The 20,855-nt window shown below is 36.2% G+C and overlaps 1 protein-coding gene across 1 annotated transcript in view; it reads right to left on the reverse strand.

Moving 5' to 3' along the window:
* Window positions 1–20,855, reverse strand: part of rnf123 (ring finger protein 123) — a 239,019-nt gene that overhangs the window by 25,780 nt on the left and 192,384 nt on the right. Inside the window, exon 37 of the mRNA XM_073861959.1 lies at window positions 15,269–15,363. Within this exon, the coding sequence (XP_073718060.1) occupies window positions 15,269–15,363 (95 nt within the window). The remainder of the gene's footprint in view (window positions 1–15,268; window positions 15,364–20,855) is intronic.

Here is a 20,855-nt window from a genome sequence, read left to right on the forward strand (position 1 = left end):
ATCGTCACCATGTAAGGGCCGGATAACTTTTTTAAACCTTAGTGTGCTAAAAATTGTGTTAATATTAACTAAACAAACTACAAATTAATTAGAAAGAACACTAGAAAATCACAGCTATGTGAAAACTAAAATTTATGTGTAAATTCTTAAAATAAATTAAAGGGGCAGTAAATAAAAAAATAAATTTTAACTTGATATTCTGTTATATAAGAAGTCATTTTACTTAAATGAACATCCTGCAAGCTTGAGAACTAAAAATGTCCTCTTTACTAAAATGTAACAATTTTTGGCACCAAGCCAAGAAAATGGTTGATTCAGGAATGTGCTGAAATGTGATGTCAGATTAGAATATTAAACACCTCTTCCACACAACGACCACTTTTGTAGCCCCGCCCAAAGCTTCGTGTGACACACGTGTGTGCCAGCAAACCATGCAGTGGCTGTTTCTCAATTCCAAGAACGCAAACAACGGACTTGCGTCCTCGTGTAGATCGAACTTGCCAGGCGACCTCGGAAGAACGAACTCAGAAGTTCGCGAGAACACAGAACGCATTTATGAGAATTGAGATGTGTGCGATCTTCCTGTTTGTCACCTGACCTCCGCCATTGTTTTGCCGCAATGGCTTCTGGAGCGTGAAGCGATTTCAGCGCGCAAGTCTACACTCGATGCTTCCTCGATATCAAGAACACATCCGGGTATTTTTATGCGTCCTCAGTACTTGCGTTCTTGAGAATTGGAATGAACTTCGACTGTTAATGATGACGTAGAGCAAGGACAGGAGAACGCAAGATCGCTGAAGAACGCATATTGAGAAACAGCCCGAGTCTCAACAATCAGTAAACATGTCTTTAAAGATTGCCAAAAATGACTTTTAAATACATTTTTCCTGAGAGACTTTTATTTTGACGCGGTAATCTGTTATGAGTAACTTTTCCCATGGAAACGGAGTGTTCAGTTGTGGAAGAACCATCTGGGAAGAACACAGACGTTGTATAACCTTAACTCGGAGGCTCTGAACTAGGGTTGGGAACCAAGAACGGGGTGCTTGTTGCTCCGGGGCTCGAGCGCCGAGCACATTATGCTCAATTGTTTCATATTTAAAATCTAAAACCACGCGGAAAATGTGATCACGCCGCTTTCCTCTATAAGCGCATGTACGCTACAAGCGTCTGTCGTGGCTAAGTAACTAAGCATTGCGTGACGTTGTGACGAGCATATGAACACGCATGTCTGTTAAGGAACCGGAATCTGAACCGGGAATCGTTAGGCAGAACTGGAACCGGAACCGGAAAATTTCTAACGATACCCAACCCTACTCGGAACATAACATTAGGAATGCGTGGTTAAAGTTTGTTTTTAAAGAAGTTCCAGCTCGCTTGGGGAGTGTTTGTTTATGTTGTGTACCGCGGATTAATTTGTAAAGAAGCCACTTTTAAAAAGGTCCTAATAAGTACCATTTAGGTACAAAAAGGTATCTTTGAACTGCCAATATGTAGATTTGAAGTACTAATATGCACTCTTTGGGTACAAAGGTGTACCTTTTTGAAAGGGTACTGTCACAGTGACAATTTTGGACCTTTATTTCTGAGAGGATACTGATGAGTTTTAACTAGGTGGTGCTCTTAACCAACTTATAAAACATTGAAGCATCCACTGATCCAAAAGCAATAAAAACTCTGTGTATTTTTTGATCGTTTTGTTCTGAATCTGATCTCTAACAAAAGTCCTTTACAAAAATTACAGTATTTCCTTTAAAAAAAAATCCTTTTTCAGCTTTTTGCTCAAAATTTGGTATTTTTGAAAAACTTACCCATATGTGAAAGGTGATAAACAACTTTTTTTTGTTTGAAAGCAGAGGTTTTGTTTTGTTATTCGATATGTTGTATGTTTATATATTTAAAGAAGAACATTTTCTGAAAGGCACTAAACTTTTGTGAAAAAATGCTGGTGCTGGCTTGCAACTTTTTTTAAAGCGGTAATAGCTTGGAAATAGGTGAATTATTATGCAACCCAAAAGTTAAATTAAAAGCATGTCTAATTAATCCTCGTAGGCTGATCACAAGTTTTGTATTATTTTTTGGTAAAAAACGATTTTATAATCTTATATCTTCACAGCGACTGAAATCTAGGACACAGCTCGGGGAAAAGTACATCTGGGAACTTCAAAGCACTTGAAGTTAAGTCTGAAAAAGTGACCTCTGGTCAGAGCACAAATACAGTATAAACTCCGCTTTCCCTTCACTTGTATAACACATAAAAATGTGACTTTAGTGCCCTTCACCCAGTGAAAACACCTGTTAGAAAACAGGACATCAATGACAAATTCATCGAGGGCATCTGTACTCACCAGAGGTGCTCAGTTAATACGATGCCAAATTAATAAATAACACCCACATCCCAAAACCAAACACAAGACGCAACCAAATTTAGATATGAAGCAGTTGACAAACAAAAAGAACAGATGGAGAGGGTCTGTTAAGAATCGCTGATGTGCTGATGAGAGGTCGGCTCACAGATCCAAAAGCTTCTCGTGCTGGAAAATTTACTGGTAATCAGACACCATTTCAGAAAGCCCCACCACTGGTACACACACACAAATTGCATCGATGGCCAACAAAAGACAGGCCGCATGCTTCGTTACCCCTGATGTCAGAAGCGAAGTGCACTTGGCAAAGGAGCATAAACAAATGTCAGCCAGTGTGAAAACAAACACACTTGCAGGTACACACAAGAACTCAAAGAGCTCATGATGAGTTTGCCTCCTGTTTTGGCTTACCCAAAAATGAACTTTCTTTCATCATTTTCCCATCCTCATGTTGTTCTAAACCTGTATGAATTTCTTTTTTCTGATGAAGATATTTTGATAAATGATGGTAAGCACACATCTGATTGTAACCATTGACTTTCATAGTAGGAAAAATACGATGGAATTCAATGGGTGCCATCAACTGTGTGTGCGTGCCATCATATATCAAAATATCTTTTGTGTTTATCAGAAAAAATAAACTCATACAGGTTTAGAACAACATGAGGATGAGTAAATGATGACAGAATTTTCATGTTTGGGTGAACTTGAAGTTGACCCCCCCAAAAGAGAGAATATTGTTATTGTTTACATCCTCATTTCTGGTTTTTCTTTTTTCAAGCTTTAAAACCACACCATAGCTAAATAAAATAACTTGACGTGACTGGGCCGGAATTGTTCTGAAGAAAAATAAATAATGACAAAATGTTCATGAATTAATTTATCCCTTAAAGGGGGGGTGCATGATCTCTGAAAGCCAATGTTGACATTTGAAATCACCTAAACAAACACTCCCCTACCCCAACAGAATCTGGACCTTCTTTTAATAGACCCGCCCCACACATACGCAACCCAGGCAACGATGTTGGTTAGTAGACACGCCCCTTACTGCTGATTGGCTACAAGTGTGTTTTGGCCCGATTCCCTTTTCCAAAGTGTTTTTCAAAAATCCCACACCCCGCCTTTAAAGTCCAGAAACACAGTTAAGTAATGAAACACTAAGCAAACTTGATTCACGCAATGTTGCTTATGCAATTCAAAATGCGTTGCAAGTAAGCTTTGCATTCTCATTTTTGCCACAAGGGGCGCTATCCACTTTATTTTCGTACGCGGAAGTAAGTGAAGTGATGTATTTCCCTTCTTTGTGCGAGATGTCCGTTTAAAAAGCTAGCCGGTAGAAAACAGTGTAGTGGAAGCACGCATAAAACATGATTTAAACATTTATGGTAAATATTTACTACACCTGCCATGTATAAACCAGTGTGAGGAGGAAATTAAGAAGTGGTCTGATACATCATATGAAGATGTATTGAATCATTTTGTGTTGTTGGTTGGGTGACGGGACTTCAATGAGCAAATATAAAAGCATAGAGACATACCAGTATCTTTATAATGCGAAAGCCAGTCGAATGTTTTATACATGGAATAGACCAAGACTTTGTGTTTTTAGCCTGTTACAACGGAGTTTTTTTTAAACGGCAATTTTTAATGGACTTGTTCGAGTTTTTATGGCAACAGATCATCTTATTTACAAGTTATTTGAACAAACCATAATAAACATATTAAACTATTACATGTATTCAGTATTGTTTTATATGATTCCATCGCTTCTTACGCACTAGATGGAAACACAAGCTTTATTCGCTTTTTTTTTTATTTAAAATATATCAAAAGTACGCGCAAACACATAAGCAGTTTATGTATATATTCTGTACTGTAGTCACATTTTTGTAATAATATATAGTAGCAGAATAAATGAACCAGGTAAATCAGCATATTTTTATCAGCATAATAGTTGTTTTTAAACAATTATTGTATTTATTGTTTACTGTTAGTTTCTATGAAAGGTTTTACTAGATGGATGTGTGGATACAGATAATGGGTGCACTTGCGCCACATACACATTCGGCTCTTGTGCGTGGATTATGGTTTAAACAAATTTTGTTTTGAGATTTACTGCAATCGCTATTATGGCAACCCCTAACTGCACAAATGATGCCGGTCTTCCTGGATGTCATAATAAACATCAATAAGCCAGTCAAAACAGCACACCCGTGTCCATCGCAACACGACTACCATTAGATTTATTGCCTCACCGAAAGTCTTACACAAAGGAGCTCAAAGATGTTGGTGCCCACATTTACGTCAAAAATAAGGTGGATTGCATACATTTAGTGCGCGCACACACAGTTAATGTTAAGAAACATTTGCATGTGTATATACATGTTTATATTTATATATAATTTATATTATATATAAATATAAATATTTATTATATAAATATATTTTTTGTTAAAATAATACATGTATGTGTGTGTATTTATATATACATAATTATTATACACAGTACACACACACATATTATGTAAAAAAAACTTTTATTCTGCAAACGATTAGTTGCGACTAATCATGAGGCAGCACTTCATACATTACAGTAAACTAACTCTCTTTTAACGCTACTGTTTTGGGAGAGTAACAGTTCAAAGGGAAAGTGAATTGATGTGACCCTGGACCACAAAACCAGTTATAAGGGTCAATTATGTAGAAAAATGAGATTAATATATCTAAATAAATAAGCTTTCCATTGATGTATGATGTGTAGATTTGGCCGATATACAACTTTTGAAAATCTGGAATCTGAGGGTACAAATAATCTAAATACTGAGGAAATCACCTTTAAAGTTGTCCAAATTGAGTCTTTAGCAAATGCATCCACTCACAAAAATAAATGATACATTTTGATATACGTATCTACGGTGGAAAATGTACTAAATATCTTCATGAAACATGATATTTACATAATATCCTAATGGTCATAAAAATCTATTGAAAAATCAATACTTTGGACCCCTACAATGTATTTTTGCCTTTTGCTACAAATATACACAGACTACTTTAGACTGGTTTTGGGGTCCAGAGTCACATACAGTATTAGCGAGCTAACGCATCATATAAAATATTATATATTTAAAATTATATTTTATTGTGCTTAATTTATCTGTGCAGCTTCATTGTTTATTTTTCATCAAAATGTAATAACTGCAAAATGTAATTTGTACTGTGTAAACATGTAATGCACTACAATGCAACCCTGCACTACAGCAGTTTATTCTGTGTTAACAGCCTTGCTTCCCAATCCATTAAAATCCTGATCAAACATACAAATAATAATAGCCATAATGTTCTGCAATGTGTTATTAATGCACTTTATTGTACTGCTGTTTAGAGGCAAACTAAAAGACGCATGAGCAACATTAAATTATTGTTTAATCTCTGCCATTATAATAAACTTATGCAAGTTGAAAGACGTAATACTTGTGCTTTCTACATCCAAACACTTTAATTAATCAGAGCGATTACATGTGGAAATAACACAAGGTCACAGCAAGCTAAACATCCATGCAGTTATTATTGTCTTCAGGCTGAGACATAATCTATTATCTTTTAATCAAGGGTTGAATATATATTAGGTGGTGGATTACAGCAGCAATAAATAGCAACAAATAAATGATGACACCGTATACAAATACTGTAGCAATAACAATGTATTAACTACATCACTAAGACCCAACGGGGGAAAACCACAATAATATTTCGGTTTGATTGCAGTTTTCCATGTAAACAAATAATGGGGGACACCCGGGGCTACTTTATAAAACTGATTATGAGACGAATGTTGCATTATTACATTTACATCTGTTTACCACGTACATGTTTTGACACACGAATGTCAACAAATTTGTCTTTTGTGATGCATTGTCAATAGATTTTTACTTTGAAAATGTAACATGATCTCAGTACATGCGTATGAATATAGCAATCATACAAAAACTATTGTACTAAAAAGCAGCCGTTTTTCGTAATCCCATTTTTCAAACTTTAGTTGGTGTGTAAGGTAAACTGTAATGTGATAAACATAATGGGCCTTATTTTAACGATCTAAGTGCGTTGTCTTAAGCGCACAGCGCAACATCTAAATGGGCGTATCCGAATGCACTTTTGCTAATTTAACGACGGGAAAAATGGTTTGTGCGCCAATCGCACGGTCGAAAAGAGTTGTTCATATTCTTTTAATGTGTAATGGGAGTATTTTGGGCGTAACGTGCAATAAACCAATGAGAGCCTCAGCTCTCATCCCATTTAAAAGCCAGTTGCGCTGGCGCTATGTCTAATCCCTATTTAGATGATAGACTTTGTAAACTGAAAAACTAAGCGGAGGAAGAAGATCCCCAGTTTAAGATTAATGTTAAATAATTGTGTTGTATTGAAATTGTTATTTTTTTATTAAAACCTTTAAAACTCGTTTTCATTTAGTCATAGAAGTAAAAAAGCAGGCTTGTAATTGCTTTAAATGTATGGCTATCCAATATCATCAAAAAATGATTTCAAGTATGTAAGAAAAGGTTTGTACTCTAAAAATGCTTTATTTATAACAAACAGGAGATAAGGAATTTGCAAACGGCTCTCCGCATGTTCCAGCACTTGGACAGCGTTTTTTTAAGCATTAATTAAAAATGTTTCTCATCTCACCATATCGACAGGTAAAGAGTCATCATATACAATAAATCCGTGAGGTAGCATTAAAAAAACCCATTTAAAAACAGATGCATTTGTTTAAAGCAAAGCATTTATTTACTTACCAGGCTACAACTTAAGCAGCTCTTTGCACCTTCTAACGTCTCATAATCGGTCCTCATTTATGTCCAAGAGACTCAATAATAATCTTTTACATTCAATCCTTTAATCTTTTATATTTAAAAGTGATTTTATGCTGCTGCGCATTCATGTATGTTATAAACCTGCGTTGTCGTCCCGTTTATAGGCGCATATTACTAACGCGCTCTTTAAATAACAAAAAAATATTGCGCAATTGACTTTAGACCAGGTTTTTGTTGGTCTATTTTAGTTGCCTCAAAATAGCAACGCGCCAACGATGCGCCTGAACACACCTCGTTTTCAGACCAGAACGCCCATGGGCGCAAAAGGGGGCTCAAATGCATTTGCTATTTAAACGACGTGGCGCTAAACGTGAAAATTATAATTGCGCAGGGTGGAAACTAGCAAAAGACACTTGCATCGCGCATTGCGCTGCATTGTGCCGGGTGTAAGATAGAGCCCATAAAATCAGCTAAAGATCTGTTTTGATCTTGTAGACTTAATCAGACGCAGATCTGTGATTTGTATCTGTAAACAGGATTGAATGTACAGCTGTCACACGATATCTCAGAAGTGACATTGTGAGCTCCAGTTTAATTTCAAAGATGCTCACAGGGTTTGAAAACAACATCAAACTCCAGAGTGAATTCTGGGGTTTGTGATTGGGAGCAAATGCAATCTGAGTAGAATAATGACTCTGGCTTACTTCATTTACGCGTAACCACCCTGACAAATGACTGCCATGTGTAGGCATTTCAAGTGTCGTCATTTCTTTTGATATTTTATTGTACGCTTTCTTAAAGGGAATCTGTATTTAATTTTAAAATACTTTTGTCCTTCTATCTCAGTTTAATATGCAAGCTATTTGTTTCAAAAATTGCCCTTATACCCTCAATCTCTATTCCTTATTTTACTTCACTAATACAGTAAATCTGCATTGCAAGTTTATCATTATTGTGATGTTTGTTTGTTTGTTTGTTTATTTATTTATTAGTTTTTTAACATCATTCCAGCATCTATGGCTATATTCATGTCAATACAGAAGTTAATCTATACACAGGTTCGGGGAAGGGATTCACCTAACCTTGGGTGTGTTTCCTAAACAACGATGTAACTCGCTGCTGAACAACCATAGTTCGATGCATAGTTGGAGATATAAACTACCCTGTCAAGTCTGTTTCCCAAAACCATAGTAACTTTGTTGTACATTCGTTGTTTGAACCATGTTGGTTTAGCAAGATACTTGATGATGTCACGTGGGAGGTGAAGTACTAATTCATTTGTTTAAATAGATTTTATGCCAAATTATTGCTGTAAATGACGTACACTGCATCGAAAAATTGATTTTATTAAAGTTTTTTGATGTTTTTTTAAAGATATTTAATTCATGCGCACGTTCCCTCTTACGTCACTCCTCCGAGGGATTCCCCAGGGTTTTAAAGTTTGTAGATCCACGCACATGCACAGTTTTCAAATACAGCGCTTTAATTCTGTTTACAAACTTAAAGACGTAAAATAAATTTTCACATTATTAGAATGATAGACATAGTTTTTTTGATTATTTTGTTCAAAAGCATGATTACTGTAAGTCTACATTTTAATAACAAGGAACTATGCTTCTACATAGCTTCTTCACAGGTGAAGAGCTGTCGTTCAAACCACACAAGTTTGCGATGCAGCTTGCGAATGTTCGTTTTTAACTATAGTTTCGGTAAATCCAAATCGTTGAACTTTCTCAGTAAAGACGAAACTTACGACAGTAGTTGCCGAACGATACTTTTGGGAAACGCACCGCTGTATGTTTTTAAAGTGTGGCAGGAAACCGTACAGGAGTAAAGGAGAACATGCCAACTCGAGACAGAATCAGGGATCTTCTTGCTTTGGAGGAAACGCCGCTACACTGTCAAATTTATTGAAAAACAGTACAGCCTAATCACACGAGAATTGTACCTATTTTACGAGTTCTTGATGAATTTGACAAAAACATACGATTATAATAAAAACAACAACGAAACCCCACCCCTAACCCCAACGTCACAGGGGGAAAAGCAAATTGTACAAAAATGTATGGAGGTGTTCGAATGAATTAATACAAATTAGCCACCTTATAAAGTACATATGAGTTAGCGCTGGACAGTACCCTTTATAAAGATCCTAATATGTACAATTTAGGTACAGATATGTATACGTTTGGTACCAATATGCATCTTTCAGATATTAATAGATACGTATGGTACTAATATGAAGTATGATTAATTATAGTATTATGAATATGCATCTTTATGTGCAAAGGTGTGCTTAAAGGAGCATTTCACCCATAGAAACATTAATCTTTATTGAAAGTGCGTCATATTTGTAGTCGAAATTAGAGCCCTGCACGGGTCAAAAATCTAGGCCCTGACCCGGCCCTGGCCCGAGACGCTTAGGCCCTAGCCCGGCCCTTGTCCGACAGCTTATCAGAATTCTCAGCCCGAGTCTGACCCGAGTCCGAACTTTTTAATTTTCCCCATTAGGAATCTGCGTCCGCAGATATAGTCACTGCATCGCGTATGTTTGTGAGTAGATGTCTGTGCTGTCTGCTGTGAGGTTTTTATGAGAGAAGCACAAACTTTTTAATAGCCTATTTAAGAACTTGAATTTGAAATAAAACTTTCTGCGGAGAAGTTAATGAGATCTCTATCGTCTCTCTTGCTACATGACGCGACAATTATTTATTATTTCAAATGTATAATATATATGTATAATATAGTTATAAAATATTTTATTGTTTAGTAATATTCACAGCGCACATAGTCTCGGATCATTTTAAAACATTTTAAATCATTCTGCAAAATTCTGCATAGATTTTGCAAAAGACATCCAAAGAAATAGCAAAAAATAACTGCTTACACAGCTTGTACAGCTGTACTATTGCAGCAATTAAAGCAGTTCAGTTTTGTTTTAAATGGCAAAATAGTTATATTTCTTTTTTATTTACATTTTAGAGCAGTTTTTGTTTGTTAAAGTTTTTTATGATAACCAAGTGGTTAGCGGCCGACAGCAAGTTGACGACATATTTTATGAATTGATCCTCTCAAATCAACACTTCACTTGCCTATAATAACAATATAAAATACTACATATTTTCAGCATATCACAATGTTAGTTTAAACGTTTATTATCAACACACACTATTTTTAAAAAGCGAAGGCAGGTTGCTCTGCTGCTCGCAGTTGCAACGGGTGCAGAAATAAAAAAGAAAAAGGGCTATACAAAACGAAACGAAATAAACATGAAACAGAATGCATGCTACCTTATCTTTAATAGATTATGTCTTGGATGCTGTCTGCATAGATTATGTACAGTATCCAAGGTTTAATCTAGTACTCCATTTATAATTTTTCCTGGTGCACTGAAGGTCCTGCTGTTTAGATACGCTGTTAAAACAGCTGCATTGTAAATGTGTGGCTGTGCGTAGCGGACTCATGCGGTAGGTTAAACGTCTTCCAATGTTTGTTTTGCAATCATAAATGTCTGTCAAAAGATTCTTTTAATTAAATTGAAAACTATAAAAAGATGGAGAAGCCTAAATAAGCCCGAGGTCCGGCCCGCGTATCTGCTGTGACGTTAAAATTGGCCCGAAACCCGACCCGAAGGGCGTAAACAGGTCGGGCCCCGTCGGGCTCGGGCTGAAATGCAGGGCTCTAGTAATTTGGTGTCTATTTGACCAAGAAAAGGGGTGTTTGTAGTCTCACCCCTTAACAAAAATATTGGACTTCCTTCTTTCATTGATGCAAAATGATGATTTTTACATCATTGAAAGAAGGAAGTGCAACACTGAAATCTGTGTTTCTCCTGTCTCAGCGGAAACTGAGGAAATGATGCACGACCATTCAAAAACATGACTGGGGTTCTAACAATACAAAGCTTAATGCAAATGGGCGAAGTAAAGGGACAGCTATGGACCATTTTTTGATTGTGTACCCACTGTGCCGCCTCTCATTATTGCAGTGCCTCATTTTTCAATTCAATTCAATTTTATTTATATAGCGCTTTTCACAATACTTAATTGTTTCAAAGCAGCTTTACATTAATAGAAGCAGTAAAAGCACAGAAAAACAACAGATAGCACAACATAATACACGATAGCATAAGCAGTCAAATTTGCTGCGGCTATGACTCAACATAATAAGCGAGCGTATTACTAATGTAACGTCTAGAAGAAGAAGCTAAGTTAAGCCCAAGCAGGCTGCCTCCCCGGGGTAAAAAAACCCCTAGGAGAAAAAAAACCCCGGGCTGTTTAGCCGAGGAAATAAAAAAAGTCCTAGGAGGGAAAAACCCTTGGGAGATATATATGTATATACACACACATATAAACGGATAAGGTGATTAAGCGGAGATTAAGCGGGTCCTGCCGGCGATCGTTGGTCAGGCATCAGCTGGGCATCATGTCATGGGATTGAGTAAGTGTACTCAATAATGTCAACACTAAAAATGACTCCTCAAATAGTCAACATTTGAAGTGGATAAAAAAGTACATCATCCAGGTTGTCCTAAGACAATAACTGGTACTGTATTTTAAGAAAACTTTTTTCCACTTTAAATGTTGACTCGTGTAGTTGAGTAAATTGAGGCATATAGGACAACCTATGTATGTTTTACTATCAAAACATTGCTCTGCTTGTTTGATCGATCCAACCAACCAGCCTGACATGACAACACAGTCTTAACCAATCGTGTTAGTGTAGGGAGGGTCTCCCTGTTTGTTCAACCGACACAAGACAGAGGAAGTCAATATGTACAATATGTTATTGTTTACTTAAAAGGATTGTAACTTCTGTAACTTACTCAAAAACTGTGAACAAATTGTTGCTTTACTTGGGTCTCAAATTACTGCGTAATATCTTCTATAATTTGCTGCAATCCTATTTATTACCATCCGGAGTGAAATGAAAGAAAAACTGACAGTAATTACGGCAGTGGAGCAGACTGAGATGCTGAAGTAGGGAATGAAAATACTATTGTCAGACAGATCCAAAAATATAAACAACCGCAGACACTTTCAGACGTAAACTCTGACATCAACACACAATTCTCTTAGGTGAAAATGTGAAAATTTGCACCTTCTTGTGCAAATTAAATGTGAAGTCTGTGATGCTCAGTACTGGCTCATTAAATGGCTCCCACATTTTTTTCAATACGGGTATTGGCACCGAGGTTGATGACAATGTCAAAATTTAAAGGGCACCTATTATGCAAAATCCACATTTGGATATAATGTGTGTTGCCAGTGTGTGAACACAACCACCCTACGACGAAAAAAATCCACCTGCTTCTTGTTTTTAATCCACATTAAACAAAAGCAGCCTCATTAGACATGCCGTATAAATTTTCACTACATTAAATTTAAGCAATTTTTACATTTTCATGCTTGACATTTTTAAAACCAAGTTTTCGTGAGAATCACCCAGATATTTCCTAATTAAACTAAGGCCTAGTCCTGTCTTAAGCTAATCCCTGTCCGGGAAACTGCCCCTAAATGTATTTGTATAAATACAGTATACAACTTTTATACCTTCATGTACCTTTTTTTCTGAGAGTGCATGGTTATACCACAGGAGGACAATGATGACACTTTACATAAAATTGCTTATAAATGTAAAATATATTTAAAGGTGCAGTGTGTAAATTTTAGCGGCATCTACTGGTGAGGTTGCGAATTGCAATCAATGTCTCAGTCCACTGCTTACCCCTCGCTTTTAGAGAAGCTACAGTAGCCGCCACCGGACAATCATTTCATCGTTGGAGACAACTTAGTAAAAAAGTTTGTCCGTTAAGGGCTTCTGTAGAAACATGGTGGCACAGAATGGCGACTTCCACGTAAGTGGACCCTCGTGTATGTAGATAAAACGTCTCAACACATAACAGTTCATTATGAAAGGTCTTTATACACCCCTGATAATATAGTTTTGTATATTATTTTGCATTTCTGTCAAGAGATCCTTCTAAAAATTACACACTGCACCTTTAACTTGATAATTTTGATTTATTCACAAAATTTATGTTTAATGCTTAAAAAAACACGAAAATTCGTGTTTTTTGCATGACCTGCCCATTACCGTACTACCATATCCCAATTTTAAACACAGATAACGGCTATTTTAAGAGCCATTGTGACACCCAACTCCACAACTTGATTTAAAACGGGCTTATCTGTTTCAAGTGGTGTTCCCGGTTCTGTGCTGATGGTTAGTGTTGGGTTAAGGGGAGATGGGAAAGGCCGATCATGTTTCTCTCTGCGCTCTCCCGGGAGGAGTTCACTTTCTGCTGTCTAATGCTGCGGTAGACTCGGATATCTCACAGAACCGGCTGTGGACAGACTTGAATGGGTCGGCCATTACATTAACTCAAGACCACAGAAACCTATGGGAACGTTGTGATTCCACTTCAGAAAAGCACTAATAGGCTTTTATTGCCACCCACTCTAATGCTGCCTAAAAGCTACGGCATGATGCATCGCTTAAGATACTCTCAAGTAGTCATTTACATTAAGATACATACTGTAGATATCATTCAAGGCACACTTTTGACATTCAATTGCATTATATTTGGTATTCAGAGTTTTTAGTTCATAATAATTAGTCACATGTTGTCAAAGATGACAACATTTTATTTGACGTAGATTTATTTCTAAGATCCTAAGAAGTTACATTTAGTTAGTCAGTAGTACAAAAGCTCATAAGTTTGATTCCAAAGGAACACACAGACGGATAAAAACGTGTACCCGAAATGCTTGAATGCATGTATGTCGCTTTGGATAAAAGTGGCTGCTGAAAAAAGACATAAATGTAATGTAATTAAGTCTAATTTCCTTAACCTATATGGGTGATTCTCACGAAACCATTGAAACACGACGGCACTAATGATTTTAGCTTTAAAATGTGTAATATAGTAACATTAAAACGCATCAGAATTAACACAATACTGTGTTCTACCTTGCACAATGTGTGATTTCAACATAAGAATTTATAATTGGAAATTTTATCTCATTCTCTGCTGAAATTCTCATTACCGCAATGTGTCCGGCTGTGTTTGAACATGCGTTATGTTGTAATTTAATCAAATTAACACAAAAATATTAAGAAAAAAAATAAATGGATGTTTTGCTAGACTACTTTAGATGACAGAAAAAATATTTACTGAATATTCATGTATAATAATAATGAAGAAAAATTTGGAAAATTATGTGTCCATGCCTGATGTTCTCATCCTCCGCAACACTTTTTGAGAACAGTTTAAGCACACATACAGAATTTTAATAAAGTTTGATTTTGAGTGACCAAGCACATGAACCAGTTACTTCAAGATGGCTACCAGGTAAGATAATTTTTTACAGTTAATTTTAAATATTGTCTTGTCAGAATGCTTACACGACATTTTGATTATCATTACCGCAACAGATGCTTATTAAATGTTAATTTAATTAATAGAAGCATAATACTTTGATTTTAAATGCATGTGCAGAATCTCCAAATTATGTTCTTTCAGGTTTGTCATGTCATTTTGAAAATATGTCAGTGTTGATGTTTTCTGACTGTTGCGGTAATGAGATTTTTTAAGACTAATTTTTTAAATTATGTTACAAAATTAAATGATAAGTAAAAGTTTTTAAATTAATGTTCCCATTTACTCCAGACTTTGTTTTTCAATGTCTGGTGGGAAAAAAAGTAAATGTAAGCAATTTTTACATTTTCATGCTTGGCATTTTTAAAACAAAGTTTTCGTGAGAATCACCCATATAACCTAAACACGAACCAAACATATTAATGTGTAAATCATTTTCTGTTTAGGTTATGATTGAAGCCCTCTTGAACAAACTGCAAGCATCTATAATGACTAAAGGCTTTAAGAAGCATATAGTGTGTCGTCTTTGTTTAAGCTGATATTATGCAGACAAATTAAAAAGCGAATATGTGAAATGCAACATTTGGCGGGATTTAACAAGCATTCACGTGTTTGTATTGTTGCAAGTCCACGGTTCAAACAACCACGACTACATGACATTAGGGGACAATGGTATAGGGACTTGTGTATGTCGGTGTACTCACTGCTGTGCTGGCTGCCGCTTGTTTAGACTCCTCCGTCAGGAAAGCTAGCATCTGTTCTACCTTCTGCTTTTCTTCTGCGCTGATGTAGTCTGTGTCTGTTCAAACAAACACACACAAATGTCAGACTGGAGTACTAACAGATTATAATTTGTGGAACTGTTCACAATAAGCCCTCAAAAAGATGCACCTGCAAGTATTACAAAAACCGCAGGCCTAACAAATTGTTTAGTCTTGTGGATTTGAAACCGGTCCCAGTATGGCTCTCTGCGGGACCCCTCATCCAATAAAACCTCTGCCTTATCCAAATGTGCTTGCAGACATTTTAATGTGCAGTCGTGACACATTAGTGTTGCTGTAAGATTATTGTAATAGCAAGCAGTTAAAGTACAGAAACAAATAAATGCATGTAATTGTGTGCCAATACCAGCATGCCAACCTTACACGGCTACTCATTAGTCCTTCATACCATTTTGAATTATTCATCATTAATAAAGTGAAATTATGCACTTCACTCGGCTATGCGAGTTCGGGGGAAACCGTAATTATGACTGCCATTCTAATTCTTGTTCAAAAGCTTTGACTGGCAAGATCAAGTAGGATCAGTGCCAAAAAAAGGCTTTCATAATTGCATTTACGTCATTATTTCAAACATCCGTCATTAGGCCTTTGGGTCCAATTTGGGGAATGTGTGGATAGCACAACACACTCCCAATGCCCCCCTTCACAAACACATCATGGATGCGTTGGGAGACCGGGATCGGTGTGATAATTTTAGTGTCTGGATCAGAGCACCAAAGGTCTGCGAGGCACATTATTCCTACAGCTTCTGCTTTCCCCACAGCAATTTCATGCTTGTCTAGTTTGCAAGCGATGAAATTGGTCTTGACATTGCCAATCACTGCTGTTCTATCTAATGATTTGGACTGATGAACAGCAATGACAGTCAACGTTCTGATTACAGGAGAAAACACAAAGTGGAGAGAGACTCCGCTATGGCCTTCCAAATGTTCCCAAAGACACAAATTTGAAGTTAAACTGCTCCTTATCAATCAGGTATCGCGAGTTGAAGAATTTTAGTAACAAGCTCTTAAGTCGGTATCCATGGATTCAGAAACAGTAAAAACTCAATGTTTTGATCGTCGCTCTGAATCTAATCTCTAACAAAAGTCCTTTACAAAAATGCAATTATCGCAGCTTTTTGCTCAAAATGTTATATTTTTGAAGAAACCTACCCATATTTGAAAAGCAGAGAGTCTGTTCTTTAATTTGATATCGTGTATGTTTTACATATTTAAAGAAGTACATTTTCTGGAAGGCATTAAACTTTTGTGTAAATCATAAAAAATGCTGGCGCTAGCTGGCAACTTTTGTAAAGAACACTGGCCGGGAAAGAGTTAAAGTTTTTATCAACCTACATTTTTTTTACTTACATTTAAAATTTGAGGTGAAAAAAACTTTTTTAAAGTACTTCAATAAGTAATATATAAAAGAATTAAGCTTTTTCCACTTTTTCACTTAAAGTGATATATTTCAGGTGTTACCAATTGAAGTAATTTTTTTAAGTTAATCCAACTTTCAATTTTTACAGTGTAGGTTAAAAATGCCAAATTTAATAGTTTCAATTAGAGATGCACCGATATATTGGCCAATAATCGGTATCAGTCGTTAAAAGCAATTTTTCTTACTATCGGATGATAGTTTAAAAACAGCGATAGTCATGGCCGATATATCCTCTCAATCAAAAGACAGTCCTTCCAGAAAAACGCAAGTTTTTTTTGTGATTGTTGCAGGCAAAAATCCTCGATTTTGCAGCACGTTTTCTAAAAAAATGCGATGGAAAATGCGGGATATTTATGCAATTTATGTGATGGAATTGCGGGAATTTGCGAAAATTGCCGAACTTGCAAAAACTGCGGAAACTTGCAAAAGCTGCAATGATGTTCACGTCACATAATCACGTAACCTTCCCATGGCAATAAAGGACACGGCTGCGCTTTTGGGAAGTAAATGCAACATTTTTCAACTTTCTGCTAATATATGTGTGACTTTTTGCTACGAAAATGCGGAGATTATGAAATCATGCAAGCCCCGCATATTTTGTGCGCGGAAATATGTAAATAATGCGCCGAAAGTGCGTCGTATTTGGAAAAAATGCAGCCCCGCATAAATATGCGGACTTTGGCTGATTATGCAATATATTGCGCGATCACACAATCGCGTTTTTCTGGAGGGACTGAAAAGAGAACGCGAAAATGCAATGAATTTGAGCTCTGTGTATAGAAAATGTAAAGAAACATCACTAGTTTATTATCAATATTAATTGTCATGTAAATGAATAACATTCAGAAAATTTAATCTTCAGAGTATTCATGCTAGTAAATAAAACCAACAAGCTATCGGCATATATCCCGAATAATCGGGCATCAGTATCCGTGAATTTTTTTTTTAATATCGGTGCATCTTTAGTTTCAACCTGCAACGTTTTTTGGTAATAATAAATTAAAATAATTTATCGAGCAGGTATGAAAAATAATTTTGGGAAATTATCAACCTCTGAGAAAAAATGTGTTAATTCTGACATATTTTGAGTAGATGAATTAGAAAACAGCTGAAAGAGGGGCTGGTTGGCTTAAAGTTTTAAAAGTATTTCAAAATAAAGATTTATAATGATCTATTATTATATTTTCCTACAAGGGAGGGCGGTGTGATGATCATGATCCCTCGCAACTTTTCGACACAGGATGGTAGAACAATGAAAATGGTACCACTTGAAAGTTTATGAATTTGACTTCACTTTAAGATAAAGAAAATAACATACCTGTACGTATTAGTCTTTTATTGCAGAGTACATTTGTCTTGGCCAGATCTACGCGTTATTCAGTTACATTTGGTGGCTTGTGAAAGTTTCATTGTTTAACATTTCCAAGAAATGATATTTTTCATAAAAAATGCATTAATGTTACATAAAAAACTATAAGTGAATTTGAAAAGATAAATGTATAATGATTGGCGTGGCACCGTTTTCATTGCTATATCACATTTTGCTGAAATGTTATGGAGCATAATCACACAAAATTAATTATTTTGATGCAATTTTGACCTGAAGATGTATCTTGGAAACTGGAGACATTTAACACTAAGGACTTAATTTTTCTTTATTACTGATCCAAGTCTGGTCAAATTTAGCTCCTTTCATTTCCGAGGCTTTCTCCTTGTAGACCAGTGTAATCATGTTTTCTTATCTTACCGTGAATCACAGTGGTAAACCTTGAATAATGATTATAACTTTGAGCTGTCTAGTCGCATCACACTGTTTTTCCTAATGTTTCCATGTGTATATAAGCACATGAAGTAACCTGCAATTTTATGTTTCGAACAGAGATGGCGATACAAAGGCAAAAGTCACGGATTGCAGCTTTAAATGGCACATAATATGCAAAATCCACTTTTACAAGGTGTTTGAACATAAACCCTACAATGAAACAAATCCACCTTCTATTTCTTTTTTAATCCCCATTAAACCAGTCTCACTAGACATGCTGTTTTGATTCTCCTGTTAATGTGATGTCACACTGATAAAGCCCCGTCCACGGCCACTGACTGGTTAATTTTACACAAAAGCTTTTCTAAATGTGTTTGTTAGCACATTGTAGTGCGGCTAAAGATACTACTGTATTAACAGGAATCAGATCTATTTTTAACCAAAAGCGCTCACTGTCTGTTGGTAAACGAGCGAGGAGCTGTAGGTACAGACATAAAAACAGCACTCTTTTGCCCCTGCCACAATTCTAACAAATGATCTGTGGGGTATTTTGAGCTGAACCTTCACAGACACATTCTAGGCACAGCTAAGACTTATATTACATCTAGTAAAAATGGTCATAATACCAGCCCTTTAAAGGGACACTCCACTTTTTTTGAAAATATGTTCATTTTCCAGCTCCCCTAGAGTTAAACATTTGATTTTTACCGTTTTGGAATCCATTCAGCCCATCTCTGGGTCTGGCGCTACCATTTTTAGCATATTTTAGCATAATCCATTGAATCTGATTAGACCATTAGCATCCAGATTATTTCAGTGAATTGATTCATTCAAATCAAGTTCAGATAAATAAAACAGTTGAAACAAAACCTCTATGCAGAATTTTACATTTATAGTAGTGATTTTTTTGTATTTGAAGATTGTTAAATACAGTAAGGTTGCTTTTGCATAAACTACTCATAATTCACATTTTTAAAGGAATAGTCTACTCATTTTCAATATTAAAATATGTTATTACCTTAACTAAGAATTGTTGATACATCCCTCTATCATCTGTGTGCGTGCACGTAAGCGCTAGCATCGATAGCATTTAGCTTAGCCCCATTCATTCAATGGTACCATTTAGAGATAAAGTTAGAAGTGACCAAACACATCAACGTTTTTCCTATTTAAGACGAGTAGTTATACGAGCAAGTTTGGTGGTACAAAATAAAACGTAGCGCTTTTCTAAGCGGATTTAAAAGAGGAGCTACATTTTATGGCGTAATAGCACTTTTGGGAGTACTTCGACTCGGCGCAGTAACACCCTCCCTCTCCCATTATGAGAGTGAGAAGGGGAGCGGACTTTTCAGGCGAGTCGAAGTACTCCCAAAAGTGCTATTACGCCATAAAATATAGTTCCTCTTTTAAATCCGCTTAGAAAAGCGCTACGTTTTATTTTGTACCACCAAACTTGCTCGTATAACTACTCGTCTTAAATAGGAAAAACGTTGATGTGTTTGGTCACTTCTAACTTTATCTCTAAATGGTACCATTGAATGAATGGGGCTAAGCTAAATGCTATCGAAGTGTCGCAGCGCGCTCCAGCGCTTACGTGCACGCACACAGATGATAGAGGGATGTATCAACAATTCTTAGTTAAGGTAATAATATATTTTAATATTGAAAATGAGTAGACTATTCCTTTAAAAGTACTATACACTAGATACAGTTCTCAGTTCTCTAATGTTTAACTGCATGAGTCTGCAATAATCCAGATTATTCTTAACTGGCAAGACTCAAGAATTGGTCATTTGTGGCAATCTTTCAGCAATGCCACCAGATATTACCCTTTTGAGACGTGTAGTTGAAGTTTTTTGTAGAGAATGCCTGCAACTTGTTGAGGGCCTGGTGGACTCGGGGGGCTCTTAAAACTGAATGTCACCAATCAGGTACTCAACGATTTTACATAGAAGCTCATAAGCCGCATCTGTCGCAGGAGCACGAGCAGATGGGGTGTGCGTTACACCTGCGAATTTGAATACCCCAGTGTTATTTACATGGAATATTTATGAGGCACGTTCATACGAGGCAGCGTTAATGAAACGTTTGGCCTTTATTAATGGAGCAATGCTTCATTAATGGAGCAATGCTTCAGATTTTAAAGTTTAACATTAGCATGCACAAAAACACTCTAGATAAATTAAAAATAAATTTTCAGGACATTTTATATTATACCTTTTTGTAACAACATGAAACACATAAGAAAATCACACACACCTACTACTATAAGTTTTGACTTGTGATAGGTTAAAGGGGCCATGGCATGAAAATCTGACTTTTTCC

This window comes from Misgurnus anguillicaudatus, chromosome 23 (assembly GCF_027580225.2).
Source record: "Misgurnus anguillicaudatus chromosome 23, ASM2758022v2, whole genome shotgun sequence".
Lineage (NCBI taxonomy): Eukaryota > Metazoa > Chordata > Actinopteri > Cypriniformes > Cobitidae > Misgurnus > Misgurnus anguillicaudatus.